Raw genomic sequence first — 14704 nt, 5'->3', positions numbered from 1 at the left:
TAGGGATGAACTAGTGTGAAGTGTATTTCCAAATCAATGTCGGTGTAAATGGTTGCAACAAAAAATCAGTATCGAGTCAGAATCAGAACTACTTTAATAATCTCAGAGGGGAAATTAAGATCAATCCTAACTGCTCATCAATGTGAAGAAGAAGAAAAGCATGAGGAGAGATGCAAGTTGAAGTCCATGATTTAGTCAAAGTTCAGAAGTGGGTCATTTTCTTGTGTGTGTTTAACTTGCTGTGTTCTTTCTGGATGGACAACTCCTGAGCTTTCTGCTGAGTCAGCAGCTGACGAGCCATCGACAGCTTCTCTTCCAGCTGCTTCACCGTGGACCTGTGGGGGCGGGGCCACAAGTCATGCACCTTATCAATGTGTCGTCTTATATTCTTACATTCACTTTTTCAAGTCAACTAAAGTTGGCTCGTCTTATATTATAACATTTTGTTTTTCAAGTCGACGAAAGTTGGCTCATCTTATATTATAACATTTTGTTTTTCAAGTCGACTAAAGTTGGCTCGTCTTATAACATTTTGTTTTTCAAGTTGACTAAAGTTGGATCGTCTTATATTATAACATGTTTTGTTTTTTAAGTTGTCTAAAGTTGGGCCGTCTTATACTGTAACATATTTATTTTTTCAAGTCGACTAAAGTTGGGCCGTCTTAGATTGTAACATTTTGTTTTTCAAGTCGACTAAAGTTGGGTCGTCTTATATTATAACATTTTGTTTTTCAAGTCGACTAAAGTTGGGTCGTCTCATATTATAACATTTTGGTTTTCAAGTTGACTAAAGTTGGCTTGTCTTATATTATAACTTTGTTTGTCAAGTTGACTAAAGTTGGCTCGTCTTATATTATAACATTTTGTTTTTAAAGTTGACTAAAGTTGGGTCGTCTTATATAATAACATGTTTTGTTTTTTAAGTTGTCTAAAGTTGGGCTGTCTTATATTGTAACATATATTTTTTTTCAAGTCGACTAAAGTTGGGCCGTCTTAGATTGTAACATATTTTGTTTTTTAAGTTGACTAAAGTTGGGTTGTCTTATATGTATATTTCAAGTTGATTAAAGTTGGGTTGTTTTAAATATATATCATGTTTTGTTTTTCTAGTTGACTTAAGTTGGGTTGTCTCATAATACAACATATTTTGTTTTTAAAATGGACTAAAGTTGGGTTGTCTAATATAACATATTTAGTTTTTAAAGTTGACTAAAGCTGTGTCGTCTTATATTATTTGTAAAATATTTAGTTTTTAAAGTAAAGCTGTGTCGTCTGATGTTATATAAGTTTGTCAAATAAAGTTGGGTTGTCATGTATATAATATATACAGAGGAAGGCCATGGTAAATAGGTTATACTTGTATGGCACTTTTCTGCCTTCAAGGTACTCAAAGTGTTTTGACACTATTTCCACATTCACCCATTCACACACTGATGGAGGGAGCTGCCATGCAAGGCCCATGCCACGACCCATCAGGAGCAAGGGTGAAGTGTCTTGCTCAAGGCCACAACGGACGTGACTAGGATGGTAGAAGGTGGGGGATTGAACCAAGAATTCACAGGTTGCTGGCACGGCCACTCTCCCAACTGCGCCACGCCATCCCCATGGTGATGGAAGAGGTCTCACAAGTGGCACAAGACAAGTATCTGATCAAGGATGTATGACAGGTAAAACAGGGGGCATGGACTCGCTGGGAAGATACCATCCAAAGAGTCATAACCTGGGCCGACATCTGGTGAACTCCTCAATCACGGCTCAGCATCCTCGTGAGGGCAGGGTATGACACCGCGCAATGACCTTGAAACCTCGCCCAGTGGTTGGGAATCGAGGGCAAGTGCTCCCTGTGCAGCAAAGACAAAGCAGGACTCAAACACATCCTGGCAGGGTGCAACCTGCAGGGTGCTTCCGGTGGCGACACAATCAGGGGCTGAGGAAGTTGGCAAAGCTGTTGGGGAATTGCATAGTCGGGGCAAACAACTCCACGGATCCCCATCGGTCAAACATCACAACCATCAAACCAGGAGAGGTAGGACAGTAGACATAGGCGGGAAGATCATCACTTCTGCTTACCCCTGTTTAGGCATGGGAGATGCTGGTTGACCTGGACAAGCAGCTAGTCTTCCCAACTGAGGTAATACAGACAACCCTAAGACCAGACGTTGTGATGTGGTCCTCAGCTGCTAAGAAAGTCCTCATCATTGAACTAACCTTGCCCTGGGAGGAGGGAATGCCAGTAGCACACAAGTTCAAAGGGTCAAAGGACAGTGACCTGGCAGAGGACTGCAAGGGGAGAGTCTGGTCTGCATCCATTCACGTCTTGTGTCCTTATGGAACACCCAGATTTTGAGAACCAAAGGTCAGCCCAAATTAGGCCTCATCAGTCAAGGCAGGTGTGTTCACCTATATAAAGCCCTCAGCCCCACCCTGACTCCGTTAGACACCAGTTCAGAGCCATGGTGAGTGACAGCTTACAATTTGTTTGCTTTTCGCTGACTAAAAAGACTGAATGTTTTTAAGTTGTCCATGTTGAGCTTCCTAACTATTGTGCACGGTGTGTAAGGAAGTTTAAGGGAAAACTGTCACAGACGCCTTCACAGATGTGTAGGTTAGCTATGCCTTGGGCACTAATACGCCCCCATACCATCACACATGCTGCCTAGAACACTTTCACCCTACAACAATCACTAATACACCCCCATACCATCACACATGCTGCCTAGAACACTTTCACCCTACAACAATCACTAATACACCCCCATACCATCACACATGCTGCCTAGAACACTTTCACCCTACAACAATCACTAATACACCCCCATACCATCACACATGCTGCCTAGAACACTTTCACCCTACAACAATCACTAATACACCCCCATACCATCACACATGCTGACTACAACACTTTCACCCTACAACAATCACTAATACACCCCCATACCATCACACATGCTGCCTAGAACACTTTCACCCTACAACAATCACTAATACACCCCCATACCATCACACATGCTGCCTAGAACACTTTCACCCTACAACAATCACTAATACACCCCCATACCATCACACATGCTGACTACCACACTTTCACCCTACAACAATCACTAATACACCCCCATACCATCACACATGCTGACTACAACACTTTCACCCTACAACAATCACTAATACACCCCCATACCATCACACATGCTGCCTAGAACACTTTCACCCTACAACAATCACTAATACACCCCCACACCATCACACATGCTGACTACCACACTTTCACCCTACAACAATCACTAATACACCCCCATACCATCACACATGCTGACTACAACACTTTCACCCTACAACAATCACTAATACACCCCCATACCATCACACATGCTGACTACCACACTTTCACCCTACAACAATCACTAATACACCCCCATACCATCACACATGCTGACTACAACACTTTCACCCTACAACAATCACTAATACACCCCCATACCATCACACATGCTGACTACAACACTTTCACCCTACAACAATCACAAATACACCCCCATACCATCACACATGCTGCCTAGAACACTTTCACCCTACAACAATCACTAATACACCCCCATACCATCACACATGCTGACTACCACACTTTCACCCTAGAACAGTCTGGATACTTCTTTTCCTCTTTGGTCCAGAGGACACAAGGTCCACAGTTTCCAAAAACAATTAGAAATGTGGACTCGTCAGACCACAGAACACTTTTCCACTTTGCATCAGTTCATCTCAGATGAACTCGGGCCCTGCGAAGCATTTCTTTGCATTGTAGAGTTTTAACTTGCACTTACAGATGTAGCGACCTACTGCAGTTACTGACAGTGGTTTTCTGAAGTGTTCCTGAGCCCATGTGGTGATATCCTTTACACACTGATGTGGCTTTTTGATGCCCGAGGTAGGGCTGGGCGTATCAATACAAAGTATCGATAGTATCGATACTTGGTGAGTATCGGTATCGTATCGATACTGGCGTGATGGTTTCGATACTTCAGCAAATTAAGCGAATCAATCCGATTTGAAAAAAAATGTCAGCGCAGCGCTCCTCAGCACTCCTTAGCACTCCTCAGCGCTCCTCAGCACTCCTCACCGCTCCTCAGCGCTCCTCACCGCTCCTCAGCGCTCCTCAGCGCTCCTCAGCGCTCCTCACCACTCCTCAGCGCTCCTCAGCGCTCCTCACCGCTCCTCAGCACTCCTCACCGCTCCTCACCGCTCCTCACCGCTCCTCACCACTCCTCACCACTCCTCAGCACTCCTCACCACTCCTCACCACTCCTCACCACTCCTCAGCACTCCTCACCGCTCCTCACCGCTCCTCACCGCTCCTCACCGCTCCTCACCGCTCCTCAGCGCTCCTCAGCGCTCCTCAGCACTCCTCACCACTCCTCAGCACTCCTCAGCACTCCTCACCACTCCTCAGCACTCCTCACCACTCCTCAGCACTCTTCAGCACTCTTCAGCACTCCTCAGCAATCCTCACCACTCCTCACCGCTCCTCAGCGCTCCTCACCGCTCCTCACCACTCCTCAGCACTCCTCAGCACTCCTCAGCACTCCTCACCACTCCTCACCACTCCTTAGCACTCCTCACCACTCCTCAGCACTCCTTAGCACTCCTCACCACTCCTCAGCACTCCTCACCACTCCTCAGCACTCCTCACCACTCCTCAGCACTCCTCACCACTCCTTAGCAATCCTCACCACTCCTCAGCACTCCTCACCACTCCTCAGCACTCCTCACCACTCCTTAGCACTCCTCACCACTCCTCACCACTCCTCACCACTCCTCAGCACTCCTTAGCACTCCTCACCACTCCTCAGCACTCCTCAGCACTCCTCAGCACTCCTCAGCACTCCTCACCACTCCTCAGCACTCCTCACCACTCCTCACCACTCCTTAGCACTCCTCACCACTCCTTAGCACTCCTCACCACTCCTTAGCACTCCTCACCACTCCTTAGCACTCCTCACCACTCCTTAGCACTCCTCACCACTCCTTAGCACTCCTCAGCACTCCTCAGCACTCCTCAGCACTCCTCACCACTCCTCAGCACTCCTCACCACTCCTCAGCACTCCTCACCACTCCTTAGCACTCCTCAGCACTCCTCAGCACTCCTCACCACTCCTCAGCACTCCTCACCACTCCTTAGCACTCCTCAGCAACCACTCCTTAGCAATCCTCAGCACTCCTCACCACTCCTCAGCACTCCTCACCACTCCTCACCACTCCTCAGCACTCCTCACCACTCCTCAGCACTCCTCACCACTCCTTAGCACTCCTCACCACTCCTTAGCACTCCTTAGCACTCCTCACCACTCCTTAGCACTCCTCACCACTCCTTAGCACTCCTCACCACTCCTCAGCACTCCTCAGCACTCCTCAGCACTCCTTAGCACTCCTCAGCACTCCTCAGCACTCCTCACCACTCCTTAGCACTCCTCACCACTCCTCAGCACTCCTCACCACTCCTTAGCACTCCTCACCACTCCTTAGCACTCCTCACCACTCCTCAGCACTCCTTAGCACTCCTCAGCACTCCTCAGCACTCCTTAGCACTCCTCACCACTCCTTAGCACTCCTCACCACTCCTCAGCACTCCTTAGCACTCCTCAGCACTCCTCAGCACTCCTCAGCACTCCTCAGCACTCCTCAGCACTCCTCACCACTCCTCAGCACTCCTCAGCACTCCTCAGCACTCCTTAGCACTCCTCACCACTCCTCACCACTCCTCAGCACTCCTCAGCACTCCTCAGCACTCCTCACCACTCCTCAGCACTCCTCAGCACTCCTCAGCACTCCTTAGCACTCCTCAGCACTCCTCACCACTCCACCCTCCTCCCTAGTGATGGGTCGCGAACGAGATTTAAAAACACTTTAAAAATGAATTTTCAACCCAAAATCAAATCAAATAAATATAATTAACATGACGCTTGGTGCGTTCGTGCACACACATCAGTATAATTGGCCCCGAGGTTCACTCGGACACGCACGCACGCACGCACGCACGCACGCACGCACGCACGCACGCACGCACGCACACACACACACACACACACACACACACGTGCGTTTCCAGTGCGACTTAATGTCTTGGTTGTAAACTGTAAAGTATTTTATTGCACTAAAATAACGATAAAAAATTCTCAGTTCTTTTGATTTGTGTTCATTTTTACAACTGTTTAATAACTAGTGTTTTCTTTTTTACTAAAGTTCTTGTGTGTTGTGAGGCGACTAGCCAAGTTCAGTATTTGTTTTCACCTTATTTGCACTACTTACTTTATTGTAATTGATATTATTGCTTTTTTATTTGAATTTCTCAGTTCTTTTGTTTTTTGTTCATGTTTACAGCTTTGTTCAATAACTAGTTTTGTTATTTACCTGAAGTGTTTGTGTGTTTTGAAACGACAAGCCAGGTTCAGTAGTTGTTTGCACCTTATTTGCATTACTTTATTGCTATTGATATTACTTTTGTAATAACTATTTTATTTTTTGACTTAAATCGTTGTCATGTGTTGCATTATAATCATAATCAATTAAAAAAGGCAAAAGTACAAATTTGTTTTTCAAAAGTATCGATAGCCCGAAGTCCCCCCCCCACTTCTGGTATCGGTATCGGCGATACTGGCCAATATCGGATTGGATCGGTATCGATACCCAAATTTGCGATATTGCCCACCCCTAGCCTGAGGGATCCAAGGTGTGTAATATCATGACTTACGTGCAGTGATTTCTCCACATTCTCTCAACCTTTTGGTGATATTACAGAGTGTAGATGGTGAAATCCCTAAATTCCTTGTTAAGAAATGTTGTTCTTAAACAATTTGCTCAGGCATTTGTTGACAAAGTGGTGACCCTCGCACCGTCCTTGTTTGTGAATGAGCGAGCATTTCATGGAAGCTGCTTTTATAGCCAATCATGGCACCCACCTGTTCCCAATTAGCCTGTTCACCTGTGGGATGTTCCAAATAAGAGCATCCCTCAACTTTCTCACTCTTTTTTGCCACTTGTGCCAGCTTTTTTGAAACATGTTGCAGGCATCAAATTCCAAATGAGCTAATATTTGCAAAAAAAAAGGAAAGTGTGTCAGTGTGAAGATGAAATATCTTGTCTTTGCAGTCTATTCAATTGAATATAAGTTGAAAATGATTTGTTGTATTCTCTTTTTATTTAGCATTTACACAACCTGACTACTTGACTGCTTTTGGGCTTTGTAGTTTTTAAAGTAAAGTTGGGTCGCCTTATATTATAACAACTAGTTTTTAAAGTGAAGCTGGGTTGTCTCATATATATATATATATATATATATATATATGACATATTTGTTTTTTAAAATAAAGTCGAGTGGTTTTATATTATATATAAATCCTATTTGTTTTTTTTAAGTGGACTAAAGTTGACTGGTCTTATTTCGGGATGAAATACCTTACGTAATGTCTAGTCATGTATTTACAGTATTTTTGACAGCAGTACTTGTACTTTGAAGTAGAGAAATACTTGCAAGTAGTACCAACTTTCCAGCAGTACTATTACATTGAAGTATAGAAATAGTTGCAAGTACTAACCTTCCTGTGTGCCTCCTGAGTGCTTGAGTCAGGTTGTGGATCTCCTTCTGCGTCTGTGCCACCTTCTGGGCAGCCTGGAACAGTTTGATGTTCAGACTGCGCTTGGTGTCCACACCACCCTTGTAAGTATCCACACCACCCTTGTAAGTGTCCACACCACCATTGTAGGCGGCCACACCACCCTTGTAAGTATCCACACCACCCTTGTAAGTATCCACACCACCCTTGTAGGCGGCCACACCACCCTTGTAGGCGGCCACACCACCCTTGTAAGTGTCCACACCACCATTGTAGGCGTCCACACCACCCAGTGCCGCCTTTTCCTGGGCCTCATCTTGCTTCTTGTCGCCCAGCTTGTGGTTAAGAAAGTCAAAGACGGTGTGGCGCTCCCTGCCGGCGCTCCTGGGCTTCCGCCGCCGCCTCACTTGTCCGGTTGGCTGGCCGCCGTCTTTTTGCCGTCGGCTGTGAGAATGTGGGCTGGTGAGCTGGCCGCAGCGGTCCAGCAAGTCACTTCTGGGGAGGACGGGCTCCACTCGACCCGTCTGCGCTTTCCCTAAACCTGAGCAGAAAAAACATCTTTATTCATAATCTTTTCATATTATCGACATATTTTTAATATCTACATATTTTTATTATCTACATATTTTTTTATGTCAGGTTCACATTTTTTATTATCGACATATTTTTAATATAATGAACATATTTTTGATATCATGTACATATTTTTAATTACATGTACATATTCTTATCATATGCATATTCCTAATACCATGTACATCATTATTATTATGATGTAAATATTTCATATGCACATATTTGAATGAGTTACCTTTGCCATATTCATAGCCCATCTTCAGCATGAGCTTGGATCCGATGCCTCTGGTGTGGACCTCCCAACCGCCAAAACAGGAAGTAGCCACTGCAGCCACTTCCTGACCGCTGACTTTAGGAGATAACATCAAAGACACCATGTGATTGGATGTGAGAGGACAAGACAAGATGGACCTCACGATGTACCTTCAGCATCCACCACCTGCTCCTCATCATCATCTTCATCATGGCGATCAGAGTCAGAGGAGGGCGGGTCTTCTTCTCTCAGCGGGGGGATGATGCAGTCGGCCTCCATGACAGCATCTTTTAGCAGCAGGGAGTCAAACTTCACCGTGTAGAACCCCTGCTGGACATCTAGGAACACACCTAGAGCTTAGACGCTCTCTCCAAACTGACCTCCTGTGATCCTGGCCTAACCCTGACCCTGCTGGACATCTAGGAACACAGCTAGAGCTTAGACGCTCTCTCCAAACTGACCTCCTGTCAACCTGGCCTAACCCTGACCCTGCTGGACATCTAGGAACACACCTAGAGCTTAGACGCTCTCTCCAAACTGACCTCCACCACCCTACCTGTGATCCTGGCCGGGTACCAGATGGAGTCCTCGTGCCGAGCCAGGCAGGACGAGCCTTTCTCCAGGTTACTCAGGTCACAGTCCAGGAAGTCTCGGAGCTCTGACACGTACACCACCTCTCCATGGGAGAACCTTCACATGATAAATATGATAACCATCTGGAAATAACCACCTCTCCATGGGAGAACCTTCACATGATAAATATGATAACCATCTGGAAATAACCACCTCTCCATGGGAGAACCTTCACATGATAAATATGATAACCATCTGGAAGTACAGCACCTGTGCGTGATGTACTAGTGTATGTACTCTTGTAGCTGTATGTAGAACTGGCACTGCTGCAGTGGTTGCTACTTTGTTGTTCTCATGTTTTTAATATCTGCAAACTCATCATACATCACAACAGCATAGAACATGTGACCTCTTTGAACCATCATAATAAATATCCAAAATTCAATATACAAAATAAGAATATTACATTGGGCCCTGCGATGAGGTGGTGACTTGTCCAGGGTGTACGCTGCCTTCCGCCCGATTGTAGCTGAGATAGGCACCAGTGCCCCCCCGCCACCCCAAAAGGAATAAGCGGTAGAAAATGGATGGAATATTACATTGTTGCCGAGAGGGACAAGCGGTAGAAAATGGACGGATTAAAATAATATTTTATCACTAAAATAACTTCAAATGTACATTTTTTGTATTAGGGTATTATAAATACCGCAGTATTTGTGTCTCAAGGTCCATCAATAATACTGCGACAGTATGAAAGGAAAACTTTGTTGAGTGTAGTCTTTTGCTGGTGCTTTAGAGTTGGCCGTAAATAAACTACATCTCCCAGAATCCTCTGCGCAACGCAGGAACAACAAGCTACAACACCATAAGTAGGAAGTCAAGTGTGTTGCTTGCTAAAAAAAACACATGTTAATGTTGCTAACAAACACACATGTTAATGTTGCTAACAAACACACATGTTAATGTTGCTAACAAACACACATGTTAATGTTGCTAACAAACACACCTGTTAATGTTGCTAACAAACACACATGTTAATGTTGCTAACAAACACACATGTTAATGTTGCTAACAAACACACCTGTTAATGTTGCTAACAAACACACATGTTAATGTTGCTAACAAACACACATGTTAATGTTGCTAACAAACACACCTGTTAATGTTGCTAACAAACACACATGTTAATGTTGCTAACAAACACACCTGTTAATGTTGCTAACAAACACACCTGTTAATGTTGCTAACAAACACACATGTTAATGTTGCTAACAAACACACATGTTAATGTTGCTAACAAACACACATGTTAATGTTGCTAACAAACACACATGTTAATGTTGCTAACAAACATACATGTTAATGTTGCTAACAAACACACCTGTTAATGTTGCTAACAAACACACATGTTAATGTTGCTAACAAACACACATGTTAATGTTGCTAACAAACACACCTGTTAATGTTGCTAACAAACACACCTGTTAATGTTGCTAACAAACACACCTGTTAATGTTGCTAACAAACACACATGTTAATGTTGCTAACAAACACACATGTTAATGTTGCTAACAAACACACCTGTTAATGTTGCTAACAAACACACCTGTTAATGTTGCTAACAAACACACATGTTAATGTTGCTAACAAACACACATGTTAATGTTGCTAACAAACACACCTGTTAATGTTGCTAACAAACACACATGTTAATGTTGCTAACAAACACACATGTTAATGTTGCTAACAAACACACCTGTTAATGTTGCTAACAAACACACATGTTAATGTTGCTAACAAACACACATGTTAATGTTGCTAACAAACACACATGTTAATGTTGCTAACAAACACACCTGTTAATGTTGCTAACAAACACACCTGTTAATGTTGCTAACAAACACACATGTTAATGTTGCTAACAAACACACATGTTAATGTTGCTAACACACCTGTTAATGTTGCTAACAAACACACATGTTAATGTTGCTAACAAACACACATGTTAATGTTGCTAACAAACACACATGTTAATGTTGCTAACAAACACACAAAAACCCTGGCGGAGGTTAGAAAGTCTGTCACTCTTGTTTCCAAGACTACAAAACAGTCTTGTCACAACGCATGGCGGGTAATCCCCCCAAAAAATCAGAGTAAGCTAAAAAGCTACTTGATAAATCCGCAATCCATCTATTTTTCAACCGCTTGTTTATCCGGATGTGGTGGGGGGCGGAGCCTATTCCAGCCTGACTAGGGTGGAGGGCAGGACTGGACATGATAAAGCTTTACACACACCATACATACACACACACACCATACATACATACACACACACACCATACATACATACACACACACCATACATACATACACACACACCATACATACATACATACATACACACACACCATACACACACACACACCATACATACATACATACACACACCATACATACATACACACACACCATACATACATACACACACACCATACATACATACATACATACACACACACACACCATACATACATACACACACCATACACACACACCATACATACATACACACACACCATACACACACACACACCATACATACATACACACACACACCATACATACTGTACATACACACACCATACACACACACACACCATACATACATACACCATACATACATACATACACACCTTCACAATTTACAAAGGCAGTAAAGTAAAGGGATGCCAAGAAGTTGCTTTTGGGATGTTTTCTAGACTGGTTTTCCATGACATTGTCTGTATACATATCATGATTTCATATAGATTGATGGAGGGCTTCAGGTTGCTACTTTTATAGTATTATATTCTATTATTGTATAGCTATATGTCTCCTTTTATTTGAATGGTTGTCCACACATTATAGCTTTATTTATTTTCCTATGATACTCTGATGTGTTTTGTACAAATGTCCATTTTGTCTATTATTTGTGCAGTTTCATTGTTGAAGTTGTTCTTGATTTGGAGTTATGTCAAAGGATTGAGCACAGCTGTGACTATTTAAGTGCATCACTTCCTGTTGACAACTGCACACTGACCAGGACGTTTTCCAAAGCAGATTGTGAAGGACACCAATGTTGCTGGCCTTGCTTTCTCTTTAGATCTATTTATTTGACACTTACTTTGTTGGCGCAGGCAGGAAGGAGCACCCTCTTATTGTGAAGACAGGAAGTGTGCTTTACATTTCTGATTAGAGAGTGGCAGCAGTGAAGATTAGACATGGTCTAAAGCTTTGCTGCAGCACCCAGATAGGCCAGAATAAGATACTTAGAGATGGAGAAATCACCTGCAGTTATCTGGGAAGCGACACTTGTCCTCCAGGTAGAAAGGACAGGGCTTCATGGACTTCTGAGTTGGGTAAATGTACAAAACTCGAACTTGCGCCTCATCGCCGTCAGGTGCTTCTGCCCCCACCACCATGGCGTTGTGGTACTCCAGGGTCCCCCACGCCGTCCTGTACGGTGCTCTTACTTTGGTACCACTCAGCGTCTCCTCCTCTTCCTCGTCACTCTCCTGGTCTCGCTCCTTCATATCACACCCAGTCCCCGAGGACTCCCCCAGTTCAGAGTAGAAAGCCGCAAACTGGGATTCCAGTTGATCCTGTGTGTCCGCCGGTGCTCCGTTGGCACCCCCCGGGGAGGCTCCATTGGCATCCCCCATGGGCGCTCTGTTGGCATTCCTCAGGGAGGTTCCACTGGCATCCCCCGGGGAGGCTCCACTGGCGGCATCCCCCGGGGAGGCTACATTGGCATCCCCCAGATGCGGGAAAGACAAGAAGCTGGCCTTGGTGAGTTCCATCAGCTGACACAGGTCCGCTCTCAGCTTGAGCAAGTCCTGCATCTGGGAGGGGTCCAGGCCAGCTGCCAGGGTGGCATCCACCTGCTGCAGCTGGGCTTCATAGGTGGTGATGGCTGCCTCCAGGTTGACCTCATCCATGGTGTCACGTGGCACTGGGCAGGATGGGGGGAATGGCAGACATCCAGATGTGGTCAAACTAAGGAGAAAAGACGAGAGTTATCATAATAACAGATGGCATGGCAAACAGCGGCTTCTCTGTTAGAAGTCACATTCTGTCTGAATACATGCATTGATGACATAAATACTTACATGCATAAATACTTACTTACATGCAATAATGACATAAATACTTACTTACATGCATAAATATTTACTTACATGCATAAATACTGACTTACATGCATTAATGACACAAATACTTACTTACATGCATAAATATTTACTTACATGCATAAATACTGACTTACATGCATTAATGACATAAATACTTACTTACATGCATAAATACTTACTTACATGCATAAATACTGACTTACATGCATAAATACTTACTTACATGCATAAATACTTACATGCAATAATGACATAAATACTGACTTACATGCATTAATGACATACTTACTTACATGCATAAATACTGACTTACATGCATTGACATAAATACTTACTTACATGCATAAATACTTAGTTACATGCATAAATACTTACTTACATGCATAAATACTTAGTTACATGCATAAATACTTACTTACATGCATAAATACTTATTTACATGCATAAATACTTACATGCAATAATGACATAAATACTGACTTACATGCATTAATGACATACTTACTTACATGCATAAATACTGACTTACATGCATTGACATAAATACTTAGTTACATGCATAAATACTTAGTTACATGCATAAATACTTACTTACATGCATAAATACTTAGTTACATGCATAAATACTTACTTACATGCATAAATACTTATTTACATGCATAAATACTTACATGCAATAATGACATAAATACTGACTTACATGCATTAATGACATACTTACTTACATGCATAAATACTGACTTACATGCATTGACATAAATACTTACTTACATGCATAAATACTTAGTTACATGCATAAATACTTAGTTACATGCATAAATACTTACTTACATGCATAAATACTTATTTACATGCATAAATACTTACATGCAATAATGACATAAATACTGACTTACATGCATTAATGACATACTTACTTACATGCGTAATACTGACTTACATGCATTGACATAAATACTTAGTTACATGCATAAATACTTAGTTACATGCATAAATACTTACTTACATGCATAAATACTTAGTTACATGCATAAATACTTACTTACATGCATAAATACATATTTACATGCATAAATACTTACATGCAATAATGACATAAATACTGACTTACATGCATTAATGACATACTTACTTACATGCATAAATACTGACTTACATGCATTAATGACAAAAATACTTACTTAGATGCATTAATGACGTAAATATTAACTTCGAGCGGATGCTAACCTAGCTCGGTGTTAGCGTGTTAGCTTGCTAGCTGTCATAGTAGCAAAGGTGTTACCTGGCTGAGTGGTAATGATTATCCTCTCAAGTGGACAGGAAGAGCGATCAGATTCGCTGCGAGACGATAACAAAACATTCCAATACGGCTAAATTGACTTTGGAGACGATCATCGAGCCGAAACACAACCTACGAACTTGACGTCACCGGAAGACATGGAGTTGCTAAAATGAACAGCACTTCCGTTTTGGTTTTCAAAGTAAAACAAACATCGCACTCGTATGCGTTGACAGCATGCAG

General features: G+C 43.0%; 1 protein-coding gene across 2 annotated transcripts; it reads right to left on the bottom strand.

Moving 5' to 3' along the window:
- Positions 1-76: 76 nt before the first annotated feature.
- Positions 77-14644, bottom strand: zgpat (zinc finger, CCCH-type with G patch domain). Of its 2 annotated transcripts, XM_061889284.1 has the most exons (8): positions 14465-14644; positions 12338-13045; positions 8994-9127; positions 8608-8775; positions 8420-8533; positions 7843-8149; positions 7591-7800; positions 77-335 (listed from the first exon to the last, which is right to left on the bottom strand). In XM_061889284.1, the coding sequence occupies exons 2-8, from the start codon at positions 12985-12987 to the stop codon at positions 203-205; spliced, it is 1716 nt and encodes a 571-aa protein (XP_061745268.1). In that variant the 5' UTR covers positions 12988-13045; positions 14465-14644; the 3' UTR covers positions 77-202. The 2 variants fall into 2 exon arrangements, with proteins under 2 accessions (XP_061745268.1, XP_061745267.1); XM_061889283.1 differs by having other exon boundaries at positions 7591-8149.
- Positions 14645-14704: the final 60 nt, after the last annotated feature.

This window comes from Nerophis ophidion, linkage group LG27 (genome assembly GCF_033978795.1).
Source record: "Nerophis ophidion isolate RoL-2023_Sa linkage group LG27, RoL_Noph_v1.0, whole genome shotgun sequence".
NCBI lineage: Eukaryota > Metazoa > Chordata > Actinopteri > Syngnathiformes > Syngnathidae > Nerophis > Nerophis ophidion.
Note: the sequence above shows the minus strand (reverse complement) of the source record. Positions and strands in the feature narration are given on the sequence as shown.